The 18,729-nt window shown below is 31.6% G+C and overlaps 1 protein-coding gene across 1 annotated transcript; it reads right to left on the bottom strand.

The window, feature by feature from the left end:
- Positions 1-1,140: 1,140 nt before the first annotated feature.
- On the bottom strand, positions 1,141-10,443 carry LOC111624915 (glutamate receptor ionotropic, delta-2-like). The gene is made up of 9 exons (XM_023367897.1): positions 10,416-10,443; positions 5,645-5,688; positions 5,484-5,581; positions 5,318-5,408; positions 3,816-3,974; positions 3,321-3,468; positions 2,336-2,565; positions 1,414-1,664; positions 1,141-1,339 (listed from the first exon to the last, which is right to left on the bottom strand). The coding sequence occupies exons 1-9, from the start codon at positions 10,441-10,443 to the stop codon at positions 1,141-1,143; spliced, it is 1,248 nt and encodes a 415-aa protein (XP_023223665.1).
- Between the last annotated feature and the right edge of the window lie 8,286 nt (positions 10,444-18,729).

The raw sequence follows: 18,729 nt of genomic DNA, 5'->3' as shown, positions 1-18,729 counted from the left end.
GATTGCCTCCAAGAAAAGTCATACAGTCTGCGGGAAACTGGTCGATTTTGGTGTTAGGCACGTGAAATTAAACACGGACAACTACACGTTACCATCCTGCCAATAAACTTTACTGTTTTATCCATTCGGCTAATGGTCGGTGCAATGTAATCATGTAAAATTTAATTTATAAACTGCTCATTTATATCTGAATATATTGCGTATTATTAACTTTTTTATATACGAGCGAAACGTTCATCTATAAAAATATTCGTTATTAATGAATATTTTCTATCCGGCTTGCTCACTTTTATGTTAATTCCGGTACAAAATTCGATATACTACATGAAATATTAATTGTTTTAACGTTGTTTTTTAGTTCTTTTGGGAAAGATTTTCTATACTTTACATTGTCTAAATCGTTGATAAAATTTATGAAGTGGCAAATATAATAGAAACTATATTTCTTCTTGCACTATACATTGAGTGAAGTGCAAACCATGGTTCCTATTCAAATTTTTAAATGGTTTCAAAATTGCAACGGTAAGTAAATGGTTGTTGTGCAAAAAATTCACAACTGTGTTAAGAAAGAACTTGCAAACTTCACGAATTTTCCTGCCCACAGAAAAAATAAAACGGACCAACATTTGTCGCATTCGTAGCTACTTTTAACTTAGTATGGTTTTTTACATTTTAACTTTCTTTGCCGAAAAAAAAACAATTATTCATTAATTTAAAAAATGATTTCTGCAAATCGTTAGTCAGCAGTTCTTTTTTTATTACTATTTAATTAGATAATATATATTTGTTAAGCCACACACTTTGACAAAATACTATTACTCTATGAATTTTAATTACTATTACATTTTCCTTTAAATAATATTTTAAATTTCTATAGTAAATTACATAGTTTGTTTTAAAAATAGTGGATATTAATTCTTTTATTAGCATTAATGTATTTTAATCAAATTTTAAATACAAAGAAACTGTGAATTATAATATTAATTATTTTCGTAATATTGAATAAGATATAATTCCAAAATTTGCTATCCGACAGTGTATATTACAACTGTGTGAATAAAATTGGTGATTTTCATTAATAATTAGATTAATTGTTATATAAGTAATATTATACGAATAGTTATTTTTTCCTTGCACATGTTAATTTTTAATTATTCTTATACAGAATAATTCTAAAAGTAAGCATATTAAAGCTAGAACAAATCCAATCGAGAGCAATATCATTGGACTAATGATGTCGGGCAATTGTAATGCTTGGAATTCTGAATACTTCAGCAGCTTTGATGATTCTGCATAATCTTTTCTCTCGACGATTCCAGCTTCAAATAAATGTATTATTCTAAAAAACAAATATTTTTAATTATTTATTTCGTCATAGAAAACGTCATACAAGTAAACAAAAAGTTATCTTACGTTTTACTTAATTTCTTCTTAAACGGAAATCCCTTTCTTACAGCATAAGACTGAACAAATGTGACGAGAACATCTGCAGAAATTATATATTTGTTCGGTTCTTTTTCTATCAGTTTATTTGCGCCATATTCACTCATTATCAGAGCAAAACGTTCTTTTTTAACTTTATCGCTTGCTGTCCAGAAAGAGAAGAAATGATTGTGACGTAAGATGTGATCTTTAAAAATTTTATCTCTCCTGTTGTTGGAATTCTTTAAATAATATGCAGGAAAGAAAATTATAAAATATTATACAAGTACTAAATGCAAAACTTGTTAAACTAGGTATCCATTGTTAAAGTTTCTATATTAAGTGCACTCTGTATCAATAGCCAATAACCAAATTCCCCAAAATAGATTTTGCAACGAATAATGAAAAACATTTTGCAATAAAAACATGAAGTTCAAAATTTTCCACTATCTGACACTTACAGGGAAGTATACTGCTTGACACACGGTAAATACCAACGAACGTTAATTTACATTTTAATGTTATTTTAAATGTTACAAATGAAGTCGCTGAAAACAATAACATTTACGGCACTGCAAACGAAATTTTATACCTGAATAATAAGGCACATTTTGAGAAACATTTTTTTCATCAATAAAAAAAGTATGCAGAAGGCATGCTTCTCGCTGAAAGAAAAGATACCTTTTCCTTGTGTTATTTCTGTTCTGTTTCCTGTGGTTCCCTGTAAAGCAAGTAAAGCACACCCTAGCAGAACTTTTTAAGCTAAATTTTTGTTGAGAAATTCTATTTTGCATTATTTACATAGTCCTAATTTACAAAAAACAATTTACAATTTTCGTGCCAATAGCTTATTATTTACAAGAACAGATTGCTCTAAATACAGAAACTTCAAATATTACCAGTCTTTACTTACCTTAATGTAACTCCACATAGCGTTTTTTCCTACAGTACCACAAGAATATTCACCATTTCTGACAGCAATGGCAAGTTCCTCAAAAGTTTTTGGAACGGATTCGGTTAAAGGATACGACATGAAAGACATTAAAGTTCCACTATAACTACCCATTAACACTACAACTGATAGCAACCATATTGAATACAACAATCTGGATTTGAATCTCTTCACGCTATCCATGTTAATTCCTAAGTACAAATATTAATGTTATAATGTAATCGTGATAGGTTGATAGTAGTCAAAAAATAATAATATTAATAAGCTCAAAGCTAAAACAGTCTGGAGTAAAAAGTTAAAATTTGGTAAGCAGTTAGGGTACGTCACGATAATGTATTGATACAATAAATAGAGATATTTCGAAATCGCCTCGCAGGAGAGAAGGAAAGAATTAAGTCTTATCTTAAAAAAGTCAGCTGCAAAACTTTACTATTTATATGTCATTTTTTGCAATATTCCAGAAAATCGAACATATTTTTAGACCCTTTTAAAAAATTCTTAACATCTTCCATCGTATTCAAAGTTGAGACGGAAAGTGGGTTAAGTCGAAGAGTTCGCTGTATTCGAACACTTCGACTTAATGTTTGAATTTATATTTACGAATAACTCTCGAAGATCCAGCTAATTTTGGAAAATAAGTAAACCTGAAGTCAAACTCTCAGACAGAGTTCGTCATTCATGACTTAGTAGTTTTACGCACCGATTAATGGTTGCAGTGACACTTCCTTATCGTCATCCCAGACAGCAGATATCGAAGAATTTCCTAATTAGTCTCCAATAAAGGAGCCTAATAAGAATTAGGCCCTTCTTTCAATCTGTTGAAAACGGATAATATCGGTTATAATGTACTATTCTTCGCTACCGTTACTTTTTGTCATCGAAACGCCAGACTTATTTGCTAGTTATTAATATTTTTATCAGTTTATGAAAGCAAAAGACCGTTTACCTTGGTAAACAAACGTGCAAAATAAATTCCAAAACACACGGCTTCGTGGCCAAAATATTCCCACTTCGTCAGTCATGAAATCCCTTTCGACTACTTTATGCAATACTAATCCATATATGAATACCGTTGAGAGAATCGCCATCCAAATCTAAAGAAATAATAGTTCTGGTAATAATTAATACATATAAATATTCAAATTAAAAGTAAGGTTGCTATCATTTGAAGTTAAAAATTCCGAAAATAGTTTATTCTACGATTACTATCTTTTGTGCATTAAGAAGACCTGTATCAGGTTCTTCGTGGGTTTTGCCAAGTCCACAAGGAAAACGCCATTTTGAAGGATGACACCAAAAATATCGTTTGGAGTTAGCAAAAATTTTTGTAGAATTTTTCGACCCACCCGCATTTAATCTCCCAAGCACTGAGATTACAGTAATACCACTCCGGGCGACAGTAGTTCGTGTTGGCAATCCCATATAAATGTTAAATACTTACATCCAAACCGAAAGGTTTTATTATTGAAATCCAATTTGGAATGTTTTCTGGAATCTTGATGACAAACCCAAAGGACTGGAAAACTAATGAAGAAGTAAATTCCACTACTGCAAAACGGTTAGGGTTGAGGAATAAAGCAATGAAGGCCATATCAGCATCCTAAATTTAAAACAAAACAATTAATTGTATTAAATTGATAATTTAAATTGACAAAGCTACGTGAAAGGCTGAAAAAATTGAAAAGCTACGCCGAAACAAAAAATTCACATGACCAGCTCTAACGTCAGGTGCGAATCCGCAAGTAACTATCAGCTTTCACGGAATTTTTTCCACTTGGCTAATGGTTGGCTATATTACTCAAAAGTGAAAAATTTGAAAAATAACGTCGATCGATTCTGATACTGCATGAAGTTATATGGAAAATATTGTAAAACTTTGCTATTCAGCAGCAAAGTAGGAAAATATAACTTACCACGGAATTAAAATCATTCTTGAACAAAATTGATTCAACAAGCCGAAATCTTACTCCTATTGTAGTGCACTGATCCCTTATAATTTTTGTATTGACTACAGATAAGTCAATGTTTATAAGCTTACTGAGAAATTTCGCTAGAAACCGTGATATATCACGCAGTCTGGTGACATTTCTCAGTAAGCTTAGTTACGGTATAAATTTATATATTATATTTACTATAAGCCTTATTGTTACGAACTTTTACTTTAATAATTGTCACCAGAGAATAATACAGTAGAGCCTCGAAAACTCGGCTTAATGTGGACAGAAGGGTGGCCGAGTTTGTGAAAATGCCGAGTTATCGGGAATGGGGATAAAGAAGGATAAGTATGCGTGTTTCCTCATAAAATATTGTACTGTACTTGTATGTATTGTTTGCTTGAGAATACAACAGAGAATAAACTGCCCAAATACCCTTAAATAAAGGAAAAGTACGTCCTTTATGAAGGCATAGAGCCTTTACTACATGAAAATGAAAATTAATGAATACACTGTGTACAGTTATTTACCTGATAAGACAGACCTCAGAAAAAATACCTTAGGAGAGCTTTTATACTTTTATAAAGCTGTCTATAATGAAAATGAATTAACTAAGGATTTTTTGCCCTGCCAGGGTGTGGCCGAGTTATCCGGAGTGCCGGGTTATTGAGTGCCGAGTTTTCGAGGCTCTTCTGTATCGTATTTTCATGCATATAACAGGCTGGTTGTCTGTGTTAAAAACAATTTGACAAGATACAAGTTAGGCGATAATATGGGTACAAAACTGTAGATGACGGGACAGAGATATAATCCCTCGTAATTTTTTTTTAACAGTTCCACGAGTCACCACCATAAAAATACGGTAATAATTAATCTTAGTTGTCGTAATAATACACAATATATTACTGTAATACATAATTGTGATATGTATTGTATCAGTGTATTTTTGCACTTATATATATGTACAGACATTCACAAATGTACATGTCTATACTTTCAATTCACCTACCTTATTTATTATTTTTGCAACTAATCCAGTCCACGAGCCGTTTTCTGTTAGATATCCAATATGTTTTGGTAATGGTTTTATAATGGAATAACTATATAAATGAAATTAATTAATACTCTGTTTATTGATTTAATTAATATCTCGTAAATGAATTTATATTATTTACCTAAATTTTAATTTCTCTTGGACAGCTTTAAACACGTGAAAGTGCATTCCGTCAGTGATTTTTGTTTCCGTTTCATCCAATGTCATAAGAAACGGTTTCTGCAAAGTGTAAACAACGTCGCAAAAACAGTACAATTAATTATTAGAAAAAAGTCATCTTACCTGTACACCAACAATTTTCCATTCATATGAAATATTTCTTGCTCCTATGTAGAATTTTATCAGAATTAAGAGTATTCGTAAAAAATGCCTTATGGACAAAAATATAATAGAAAGAATATTTCGTTGTATACTTGAAAGTCAAAAAAATCTATATATTAGTGCAAAAAAATTATTTCTTTATTATAAAATGTGTTCACTGTACAATTATGCACTCTGTTAGTGGCACGCCAAAATCACTTAGTTGCATTAGTAGCAATGCGACGATTACAGTAATATAAGTAATTTATTCAAAATGGAGCGAATAAATTTACTCGAAAATATGTACATATTTCAAACTGAAGTAAAGGATTTAAATTGATAGCTTTTTGTTCACAAACCTTGCAACTACACGCCGCCAATATCTCTGTTTGGCATTACGCACTCTGCTAATCTATAATATAATCGAGACGGGTTGATGATAATAATAATAAGTGCAGAGCCCAAACGGTTAGGAGTTGAAAGCTGAAATTTGGTACACAGATAGGGTACGTTACGAAAACGCACACTAAGAAGGGATTTTTCGAAATTCCTCCCGGGGGGAGAAAGACAGGATTAAGGCTTAACACTTTCATCAACAATGGAATTGTTAAGTAACAATGGAAGTGCTAGGTAACAATGGAAGTGCTAAGTAACAATGGAAGTTTTAAGTAACAATGGAAGTGTTATGTAACAATGGTGTTGTTAAGAGAAAGCGACGTGCAAGATTTACAGGCGCAGATGCAGTTCTTTCGTTTTTGCGGGAAATCGAACATATTTTTAGAACCATCTAAAAGTTTTCTAATTAGTCTGGAAACAAGGGGACTCAATTTTTGCATTCTGTGAAAACGAGTAAGGTTGACTGTAACGTAATATTCTTTATCTTAGTTATCGTTACTTTTGCCCGAGCAACGCCGGGCCCACCTGCTAGTTGATAATATTGTTACAATGTGTCTAATACTTACTTACACTAGTGTAAAACAATTATATTTTATGGGGGTAAAGTGACAAAATTCATGAATAACAGCAGATATATCTCATGAGAGCTTTTCTGACTGTACCAAGACCAGGATTTTTTGAACGTGTTCAATAGCTAAGTAAAATGTTGGAAAATAATATTCTCAGTACCTTTTTTGAATTGTATGCAGATTGGACTAGAAATTTCAAAGTTGTACGAAATTTTTTTACATAAAGTGACAGCAAAGTTCTCATCAAAACTGCTGCCCCCCATGCGCCTTAGCGACGTATTTTTATTTCCTGCACTTATGCAGTTGGTTATTCGTAGGAAAAACTTGAAATGACGGTTCAGAAAGGCGATTCAGTTATAAAAGAAATGATTAATTAGAGCGGAAAAGGAGCATAAACAACAATTTTAAAGCCAATTAATTACAAAAAAATTTTTCATAGACTTAGTATTAAAATCTTTATCCATTTAAATACTGTGAAACAACTTTTTATTAGCAAATTAAAAGTCAAAAAACGATGAAATCAAGCTGTTTTATTCTAGAGATTGTTTACATATTTCAAAGTTGATAGCCTGAGGCAGCGTGGCATTTCGCAGCAATTTTAACTGCACTGGTTTTCATTGGTGCATGATTCGTTTATCTAATAACAAATAAAGAATTGAATCAACTACATTTTAGAATACGTTTAGTATCAACGTTGTCATTCAATTATCTGCCTTTTTTCCTCTAATTGCTGTAGAATGTTAGGGGATATGTTTATGGAAATATTTGTGGACCAGGTTTGATGAAATTACACTTATTGACTTAAACAAAGTAAACCCACTTAATGTATAGCTAATCGGAGCTTAATTCTCGTGAAGATCACAGATGTCAAATGTTTCTAAGATATTTCGAGATCCGTAGATATTTTAGCGTAATTTATTTAATTGTAAATACGAATACGTTTTGTGTCATAATAAAAGCAAAAATCATTCTATATGATCGATATCGAATCCGACAGAAAGAAATAATTGCTGGATTATCGATATAATTTCGTTGTAACATAGAATAATAAATACAATTTCGTAGAATATGAACAAAACAATGCATGTGCAGATTTTTTAGTTTTCCATTACACATAATAGTTGTTTTATCAATAAATAAATAATTTGCAATTTAATGGAACAAAATATTAAAGTTATTATTTGGTTTAATTAAAATCATCAATAAGTCCAACCCTACTTGAAATATGACAAATCACCTTCTATCTCTCCAACCCGTCAACATTTGACCTCAAAAATTTAACGGCATCAATCTTCCGAACATACAAACTTCCCTACAAAATTTTTTAAATTTTACACAAAAGGCACAGACGTTAATAAGCTTTAAAGATGGCGAACATAATTGTGCCATACACACATATAAACAAAGCCAGCAAATTAATAGCTTATAATTAAAATTGAAAAATGGAATATAACATATCGAATGCTTTATAAAACATTTGTTACAAAAGTACAGTCTACCCCCCTATAACGTACGTTCCTATAACGACAATTCCTATAACGTAGCGAAAAAATTGTAGAAACTTTCGTATAACGTACCTCCTATAACGTCGTTTCGCGAGAAGATTGATAGAGTCTGGACCAATAGTGGATAAGCAGCCGAACTACTTACCTCCGACCCTGCGCCACGCTACGGAGCGGCTAAATTGAGTTTGCTATCGTCTGTTTAGTATTATATATAAATTATATATAAATTAGGTACTGTACATATAATTATATATTAATTATATATAAATTAGGTACTGTATATATAATTATATATTAACTTAATTTATTGTAACTTTATTATAATTATATATATGCTTTCTGCCGCCTGGCAACACGCTACGGAGATTTTAGGCTAGTAAGTTGAGTTTATTATCGTCTGTACAGTATGTAAATTAGGTACCGTAAGTCTAATACAGCACTAATTTTATACATTTCTTGTGAAAGAAACACTTCTTATTCAACGGCCATAAAAATTATTTATATTAATGATGTCTCCAAAGGTCAAGTTATTTTTCCGCCAAAAATTCGTTATCAGAAATTGCGGCCGTCGTTTCGCGTGCTGTTCCGCGATGAAAACCAGCTTTAAGCAACGGCGTAGTCGAACGGTGTAAGTAATCCTACAATTTTTTGTTTATAGCATAGTTTATACAGATTATTCCCAAAAAATTATACGTATTTTGGAAATGTTGAGTGGAATTAGTCTAGAATCGGTTAATTTTATAGAAGAAAACCTTTCAAACAGCCTTAGTTTGTAAAGTTCCCACCTATCGGGCTGCGATTGGCTTACGTATTTAATCGTTCCTACAACGTAATTTTCGGTTAGCGTGGAACGTATCTAAGCGTTATAGGGGGGTCTACAGTATTGATAACCAATATATTTTCAAATATAGTTATTCGCAGTTTCAATATACATCTTTTTTCAAATACAATTCAAAGTTCAAATACAAAGAAAGTGTAAATTAAACTCCGGGAATCGAATCTAAATTAGTCGATAAATCCCTAGGAATTTTTAAAAGGGTCTCCATCTGGAAAAATGGCTTCTACTTTACTATTTTAGATGCGATTTTTTGTTATCAACTACGTCTTCATTATGTACTAAGGTGTATTAAATTGATAACATTTCAAACAATGTTATAAATATTTTCATATATTTCGATTTTTAACCAAATATTCGAACCATTTTAAATTCGAATTTGTTGTTGCATATTAGTCTATTATAAAACGATTGTAAACGTTTCGGAAAATTCATCAAATTGAAAACAGTTCGTTTAATTCTTTGCAGTAGGTGTTATATACTAATTACTATAATTGTTGAAATACTGAATATAAATGGGGTTTGCTTGCAAAACCAAAACTTGCGAAAGTCGCGGGTAACAGCTACTCTATATATATAATCGAAACAGGCTGATAACAATAATCAGCGCAGAACCCAAACGGTTAGAAGTTGAAAGTTGAAAATTGGTACACATTTACGGTATGTCACGATAACGTACAGTAAGAAGGAATTTTTCGAAATTTCCGCCGGGGAGACGGGATTAAGGTTTCAACAATGAAAGTGTTAAGTAACAATGGAAGTATTAACAATGGGAAAGAAGAGATTATGACGGAAAATATAACATATATTTAAACACGTCTAAAAATTTTCTAATTAGTCTGGAAACAAGAGGATTTAATTCTTGCATTCTCTATAGACTGGTAAGATTGGCTGTAATTTAATAATCTTAATCTTCGCTATCGTTACATTTTGCTCGAGCAAAGCCAGGCTTATCTGCTAGTATCTTTATAAAATGACCATCGTTGTGCCTTCTGCCAATTAATAGTACTGTTACAATGTCTGACACTGACGAACGTTGCACGAAACAACTATATTATATGGAGAGACAACGAAATGCACGAAAAGCAGCTGATAGATTTCATGAAAACGATCTGGCTGTAAAAGTTGAAGACCAGTGCTTTTTGATCATATACAATAGCAAAATGAAACTGTTTTTCTATTAAGTTATGTTGTTTTTAATCTTTACTGGCCAGCGCTTAATTTTACGTTATACAAACCTACAATAAGTTCCTTCTGTTAATTTCGTACTTAACAAAATTTAGGTACTGCAATGGAACTATCACATACAATTGCATTTAAACTTGATATAATCTACATGATAGCAATAGATAGGAGTACTTTTAGTTAAGATTACTGAATACGAACATAAAGCTTAAGTATACTAATATGTAAAAATAAGTAAACGATTAAAGTAGAAAATATCTCACCATGTTCTTCGGCAGACAAGAAAAACATTATTACAATAATCAAATACAATTGCAGAATATTTCTAAAATGTATTTTCATTATCACGGTTAAAGCCAACTTAGTCTAAAGAATGTCAGACTACAATCTGCAGCAGGATAATATAAATTACGTCAAAGATGATATTTAGCGTGGAAAAAGGAGGCAAAATCGATGTGGAATTTAATTTTATATTGGTTCTGTGACAAATAAATATTTTAATTAAATATTGATTACTTCCAAGAAAAAAAAAGAATTGAACTAGAAATAAAATGTTTACAACTCCTTTCACGTTATTCATTTTCTGACTAAATTATATTTGTTTTGCAGAAATAAAACGATATACAACTTTTGAATTGCGAAAAATATTTGTCTTTACCTAACAATGGACAATTCATGTTTCCTGTGTTGATTTCTCATACACGTTACTACTGTAGAATGTTAGGGGATGTGTATATGGAAATAATTTTGAACCAGGGTTAATAAAATTACACTTATTGACTTAAACAAAGTAAACCCATTTAATGTATAGCTAATCTGAGCTTAATTTTACGGTCCAAATACTCACCACTTATCATTAATTAATATAAAATAGTAGGGGGTGGGCTTTTCAGAAATACTAATAGTCCGGAAGTGTTGACAAAACATCTATTTGCTGAGAGAGTTTAAACACCCATACGAGAAAGCGTGTCAGATCTTAGATAAAGTTCGCGTGGGTCTGACGGACCCGGTGCGAACTTTAGTTAACAATTTTTAATATTGAAGCATTTTTTAAAACTTTCAAAAAATTAATATTTTTCTAACTTTCGATCCCGATCAACATGCTGTTAATATTGTTTGCATCGCAACGCTCATTTTTAAACAGAAAAATACATTTAGTCTGACAGACCCATGCGACTCATGATAGGAGTAAAAAAAAAAAAAACACTAATTAATTCGTCGCTGTTCCGGTAGCGATTGTTGCATAAACTGTATCGCATCTAAGTTGTCTCGCAGTGTCTATAAAATCCTATAATATTGTTATTTATTTATATGTTTCTATTTTTGTTTTTTATTTGGGGGGAAATTTTGTTTTGGGGGTAAATTTTTCGAAAAATTTCTTCTTAGTGTACATTCTTTTGACGTACCCTATTATTTATTAAACGCAATCAAACACGCAAAAACACGCATCTAAAATAATATAATAGAAGGCAAGTTCTTCACGGTAAGCCTTAATTTTGTCTCTCTCCCCCGCGGGGGAATATCGAAAAATCCCTTCTTAGTGTACATTCTGTTGACGTACCCTATTAAAACGCAATCAAAAACGCAAACACACGCATCTAAAATAGTATAAATAGAAGCAGAGATCTTTACCGTAAGCCTTAATCCTAACCGTCTCCCTTCAGTGGGGGGAATTTCGACACGTATATTACAGTATATAAAAACACGTGCGTATTCAAATGCAGCATTTTGTCAAAATTTCAAAAGAATTGGTAGGAACAAACGAACATTATATTTTTATTTGTATAAATAGATTGAAAATGATCTGCTTTAGTTCATTTTCACAGAAAAGCATAATGCCTCACAGAAGAGAAAACTTAAGTTGTCGTACTCGCAGCGCCATCTGTTGGACATAAAAGCCTTAAGCCTAGGTAATATCTTTTAATTTATATGAATGTTTAACGAAATAATATACAGTCTATGTCCACCCTGAAGTTCCATTCTAAATATTTCTAAAAGAATTTTTGAAATCGGTTGAGTAGTTTCGGAGACTACCTGCTTCAAATAAACTTACATACATACATTACCTCTTTATAATATTAGTATAGATACAAAAATTTGTAAAAACTGTAACCACTAGTCACTCCCTCTCCAAATTGTTTTCCGCTGTTTTTCTCCATACTATCTGAAACGTCACTATAAAAATTGTATTGGCTTTGGATTGCAAATTATCTCAAAGATACAAATACAGTCGACCATCCTATAACACTGTTGATTATTTTGTTTTATATGAATTCCATGTTGCACGAGTGACTTAGATTTTATAAATACGTATGTCGGGCTGTGAACGGCTCACATATATGAAAAATCGTACAACATGGAATTCATATAAAACGAAATAATCGACAGTGATATAGGGGTATCAACTGTACAGTTTAGTTAATTAAGATTGCTGAATAAAAACATAAATCTGAAATTCACTATTATATGAAAATAATTAAACGTTTAAAGTAACAAAGATAGAAATATCTCACCATATTTTTCAGCAGACAAGAAAGACATTCTTACAATTATCAAATGGAATTCCAGTATATATGTAAAATATGTTTTCATTATCACGGTTAAAGCCAGCTTAGTCTAAGGAATGTCAGACTGCAATCTGCAACAGATTAATATAAATGACGTCAATGGTAATAATTAACGTTAAGTACAAAGGTATAATCGCTGTTTAATTAAATTTTGTGTCGTTCTTGGGCAAGTCAATAATTTAATTAACTTATATAACAAGAGAAGAATTGAATTGAACATAAAATGTTTACAACTTATTTGACATTATTGTTCTTCAAATTTTTAATTAGTTTTGTTTTGAATAAACTCAACAACAGGATAATTCGTAATTTGCCAAATATTTTACTTTATGTAACAATTCACAATGCATTTTTCGTGCATTGATTTAGTATCAGCATTCAATGTAATACATATCGGATCTGACATGTAATTCCTTCCTGAGAAATATTTTCTACGGAAAAATGGACAAATTTGGTGTTAGGCACGTAAGAAAAAAAATTATAAACAGATGTTAAATAGGACCTTCCACACGTTGCCATTCTGCCAATCATCTTCACTGTTTTATACAGTCAGCCAATGGTGGGCGCGACATAGTTATGTCATATTTAAGTTTTGATACTTTTCATTCATATGTAAATATTTTATTTCGTTTATTAGGCATTTTTATGTACGAGCGAAAAAAGTTTATCTATTAAAATACTGATGATTCATGGATATTTTTTTATCTATTTTTCACGCGGTTGTGTTGATTCCGATAGAGATTTCAGTACTTTTTATAAAAATTCATTTGTTTTAATATTTTGACTTTCCCGTTTTTTATGAAAATTTTCCATTCTTTACATTCACAGAATCGTTGATGAAATTTGAGAAATGGCAAATGTCATGAAAATTACAATATTTCTTTCTGCACTATGCATTGTGTGGTGTGCTGAACGTGGTTCTTGTACAAATTTAAAAAAGTCAACGATTGTCAAATGGAAATCGGCAAAATGAAACGCTTTCTACGAACAAGCATGTCGTGCAACGGTGAATGCATGGTTGTTGTGCCAAAAACACGCAACTGTGTTAAGGGCGAAAGTTCCAAACTTCCCGATCTCTCGTGCCGACAGAGAAAATAAAATGTCCCAACTATAGTCGTGAGTTAGTACCTCGCCAACAACCTAATTTGCGTAAGACTAAACGCAAAATAACTATCGTTATTTTGCGTTTAGTCTTACGCGAATTCCTGTAAATCACACAATTGGATATATTTTTATACCCATGTACAAAGTTTGTTGTCCTTTTACCTCTGGTACTTGCCTAATAATGGATATGTGTAATCAAGCTATGTATGTTTACTACATTAATAAAGTTATTCAGTCGACTTAGGCTGGACATGCAGACTTTTTTGAGTTTTCTTCTTGTTTTTAACACCTAACTAGGGCCAGTTTCCCATAAAAGATATCCAGAAAGAAATTTCTCCATTCGAACATTGCCTATGTGTCGCGACGCCGTACACAAATGAAAGCAAACGAAACTGTTCTGTACCGCGTGTTAAAACTTGAATTCTACCCTGGAGACATGGGGAAGACCAATCAAGAAGTGACAAATGGAGCAAGCAATCTGTACGGATGACTGCAAAAAAAGTACACTTTAGACATACGGTATACACCCTGTAACACGGGTTCCTATAATTACGATTCCTATAAAACGGCGAAAAATTGCGACGGTATCCGTACAAACCTGGTAAAAAAACTCCTATAATTCGGTAAAACGTCATCGATAAGCCGAACTACTTTCCGCAGACCAGCGCCACGCTACGAAAAATTTCGGCCGGTAAATTGAGTTTACTATCGTCTGTACAGTATTATATGTAAATTATATATAAATTAGATACAATACATATAATAAATATAAGTTAGGTGCTGTATATATAATTATATATTAACTTAATTTATTGTAACTTTATTATAATTATATATATACTTTCCGCTGTCCAGCGCTACGTTACGGAGAGTTTAGGCGAGTAAGTTGTTTACTATCGTTTGTACAGTATGTAAATTATGTACCGTAAGTCTAATACAGTACTGTAATTTTATACATTTCTTGTGAAAGAAACATTTCTTATTCAACAGCCATAAAAATTATTTATATTAATGATGTCTCCAAAGTTCAACGAAGTTCTCGCAAAAAAATAACTTATCAGAAATCGCCCGCGTTTGGTACGCTGCTCCGCGATGAAAACAAGCTTAAGCAATGGCGACGTCGAACGGTGTACACTCGGTAAGTAATCCTACAATTTTTTGTTTATTGCATAGTTTATACGGATTATTCCCAAAAAAAATTATACATATTTTGAAAATGTTGAGTAGAATTAGTCTAGAATCGATTAATTTTATGGAAGAAAACCTTTTAAACAGCCTTAGTCCGTAAACTTCACACGTGGCTGTGATTGGCAAGGACTCGTACAAAATTGATTCATAAAGAACGGAACGTATCTACCGTGTTATAGGGGGTCGACTGTAATAGAAAATATTATTCTATTTATATTATTCAGCATATTATTCGCATTCGTAGCTACTTTTAAGTTAGTATGCTTTTCTACATTTTAACATGTTTTGCCGAAAAACTATTATTCATTAATTTATAAAAATGCTTTTTGCAAATCGTTAGTCATCAGTTCTTTTTTTATTATTATTTAATTAGATAATAATTATTTTTTAGGTCACACACTTTGACAAAATACTAGTACATTATGAATTTTAATTAATATTACATCTTTCTTCAAATGATATTTTAAATTTCTATAATGAATTACATAGTTCGTTTTATAAAAAAAACAGTGGAAATTAATTCTTTTATTAGCATTAATGTATTTTAATCAAAGTTTAAATACAAAGAAAGTGTAAAATATAATATTAATTATTTTCGTAATATTGAATAAGAGATAATTCCAAAATTGCGTATCTGACAGTGTATATGACAGCTTTGTGAATATAATTAGTGATTTTCATAAATAATCAGTATTAATTGTTCTATAATGAATGTTATACCAATATTCATTATTTCTTTGCACGTGTTACTTTTTAATTATTCTTTCACAGAATAATTCTAGAAGTAAGCACATTAAAGCTAGAACAAATCCTGTCGAAAGCAATATCATTGGACTAATGATGTCAGCCAATTCTAATGCTTGGAATTCTGAGTATTTCAGCAGCTTTGATGTTTCTGCATAATCTTTTCTCTCGATGATTCCAGCTTCAAATAAATGTATTACTCTATAAAAGAAATATATTTTTAACTATTTTGTAATAGAAAACGACATACAAGTAAACAAAAAGTTATATTACATTTTACTTAATTTCTTCTTAAACGGAAATCCCTTTCTTACAGCATAAGACTGAACAAATGTAAAGAGAATATCTGCAGAAATTGTAAATGCGTTTAATTCTTTTGGTATCAGTTTATTTGTGAGATGTTCAGTCGTTATCAAAGCAAAACGTTCTTTTTTAACTTTTTCGATTGCTGTCCAGAATGAGAAGAAATGATTGTGACGAAAGATGTGGTCTTTCAAAATTTTATCACTCCTTTTGTTAGAATTCTTCAAATAATATGAAGAAAACAAAACAATCAGATATATTACAAGTACAAAATACAACAATTTTTACACTAGAAATCATAATTAAAGTTTCTCTATTCAGTGCACTATGTAGCAATAACCAAATTCCCCAAAATATACATACAGATTTTACAACGAATGATAAAAAGTGTTTTGCAAACAAACATGAAGTTCAAAATATCCTACAGGCAAGCACTTTACAGGATAGTGTACAGTTCGAAACACGGTAAATACCAACGTTAATTTGACATTTTAATATTATTTAAAACGTTACGAATGAAGTCACAGAAAACAATGATATTTATGCATTGCGAACAAAATTCTACATCTCAATAATCAGGCACACATCGAGCAACATTCCTTTCATCAGTAAACATTATATGCAGAAGGCATGTTTCTTGCTGAAAGAATAAATACATTTTAGTTCTATTATTTCTGCTTTGTTTTCTGTGGTTCCCTGTAAAGCATATATAGCACATTCTACAAGAGGTTTTTAAAATAAATTTTTGTCGTAAAATTTCTTTCTCCATTTTGCACATAGTCCGTATACGAAGTTTCGTGCCAATAGTTTATTATTTACAGATACAAATTGCTCTGAATAGATATACTTCAAATATCACCAGTCTGTTCTTACCTTAATGTAACTCCATACTGCGTTTTTTCCTGTCATACAACAAGAATATTCACCATTTCTAACAGCAACGGCTAGTTCGTTGAAAGTTTTTGGTACAGATTTGGTTAAAGGATACGACATGAAAGACATTAAAGTTCCACTGTAACTGTTCACTAACACTACAACCGATAGCAACCATATTGACACGAGCAGTCTGGATTTGAATCTCTTTACGTTATCCAGGTTAATTCCTAAGTATAAATATTAATTTTATAATGTAATCGTGATAACTTGATAGTAATAAAATAATAATAATATTAATAAGCGCAGAGCTGAAACGGTTTGGAGTAGAAAGTTGAAATTTCGTAGGCAGTTAGGGTACGTCACGACAATGTACAATAAATAGAGATTTTTCGAAATTGTCCCGCGGGACAAAAGGAGAGGAATAAGTCTTATCTTAAAAAAATACCAGCTGTAAAACTGTACTATTTTAGATGCGGATTTTTACGTTTTTGACGGCTTTTAATTAATGGTGTATGCCGTGAGAATGCACAGTAATTAAAAACCTTTTTTCCCCGAAAAAGTCGTGTTTAACTATACTATTATACACGTCATTTTTCGCAATATTGAGGAAAATCGAAAGAATTTTTAGGAAAGTTTAAATAGACTCTTCTAAAAACTTCTCAACGTCTTCCATCGTATTCAAAGTTGACAGAGGGAGCGCATGCGCATATGTTCGCTGTATTCGAGCTTTTCGTCTTAATGTTCGAATTTATATTTATGAATGACTCTGAAAATAAGTAAACCTCGAAAAACTCAGAAAGAGATTGTCATACATGACTTAGTACTTTTAAGCAGCAATTAGCGGTTGCAGTGACACTTCTTTCTCGTTATCGCAGACAGCAAATATCTAAGAATTCTCTATTCAGTCTCCGTAAAAGAAGCCTAATAAGAATTAGGCCCCGTCTTGCATCTGATAGAAAACAGGTACAATCGGTTTTTATGTACTAATCTTTCTTACCGTTACTTTTTGTCAGAGAAACGCCAGACTCATCTGCTAGTTATTAATATTCTTATCAGTTTATGAAAGCAAAACACCGTTTACCTTGGAAAACAAACGTGCAAAATAAATTCCAAAACACACGGCTTCGTGGCCAAAATATTCCCACTTCGTCAGTCATAAAATCACGTTCGACTACTTTATGCAATACTAATCCACATATGAATACAGTTGAAAGAATCACCATCCAAATCTAAAGAAAGAATAATTCTGGTAATAATTAATCGATATAAATATTCAATTTAAAAGTAGGGTTGCCAACATTTAATGTTACAAATTCGAAAAAAAAAATTTCTTCTACAATATCTGTCTTCTGTGCATTAAGAAGACCTTTATCAGGTTCTTCGTGGGTTTTGCCAAGTTCAAAATAAAAAGGTTATTTTATGGATTACACCAGAAATACCGTTTCGGAGTACCCGCAAAAATTTTTGTGGAATTTTTCGAACCGCCCGCATTTAATCTCCCAGAGCAGTGAGGTTACGATAATACTACTCTGGGCGACCGTAGTTCGTGTTGGCAACCCTACATAAATGTTAAATACGTACATCCAAACCGAAAGGTTTTACTATTGAAATCCAATTTGGAATGTTTTCTGGAGCCTTGATGACAAACACAAAGGGGTAGAAAAATAATGGAGAAGTAAATTCCATTACTGGAAAACGGGTAGGGTTCAGGAGTAAACCAGTAAAGGCCATATCGGCGTCCTAAATTTAAAACAAAACAATTAATTGTATTGAATTGAAGTAATAAGGCACGCAA

This window comes from Centruroides sculpturatus, unplaced genomic scaffold, assembly GCF_000671375.1.
Source record: "Centruroides sculpturatus isolate CEXI.00-Female unplaced genomic scaffold, Cexi_2.0 scaffold365, whole genome shotgun sequence".
NCBI classification, from domain to species: domain Eukaryota; kingdom Metazoa; phylum Arthropoda; class Arachnida; order Scorpiones; family Buthidae; genus Centruroides; species Centruroides sculpturatus.
This window is presented reverse-complemented; position numbering and strand designations above follow the sequence as displayed.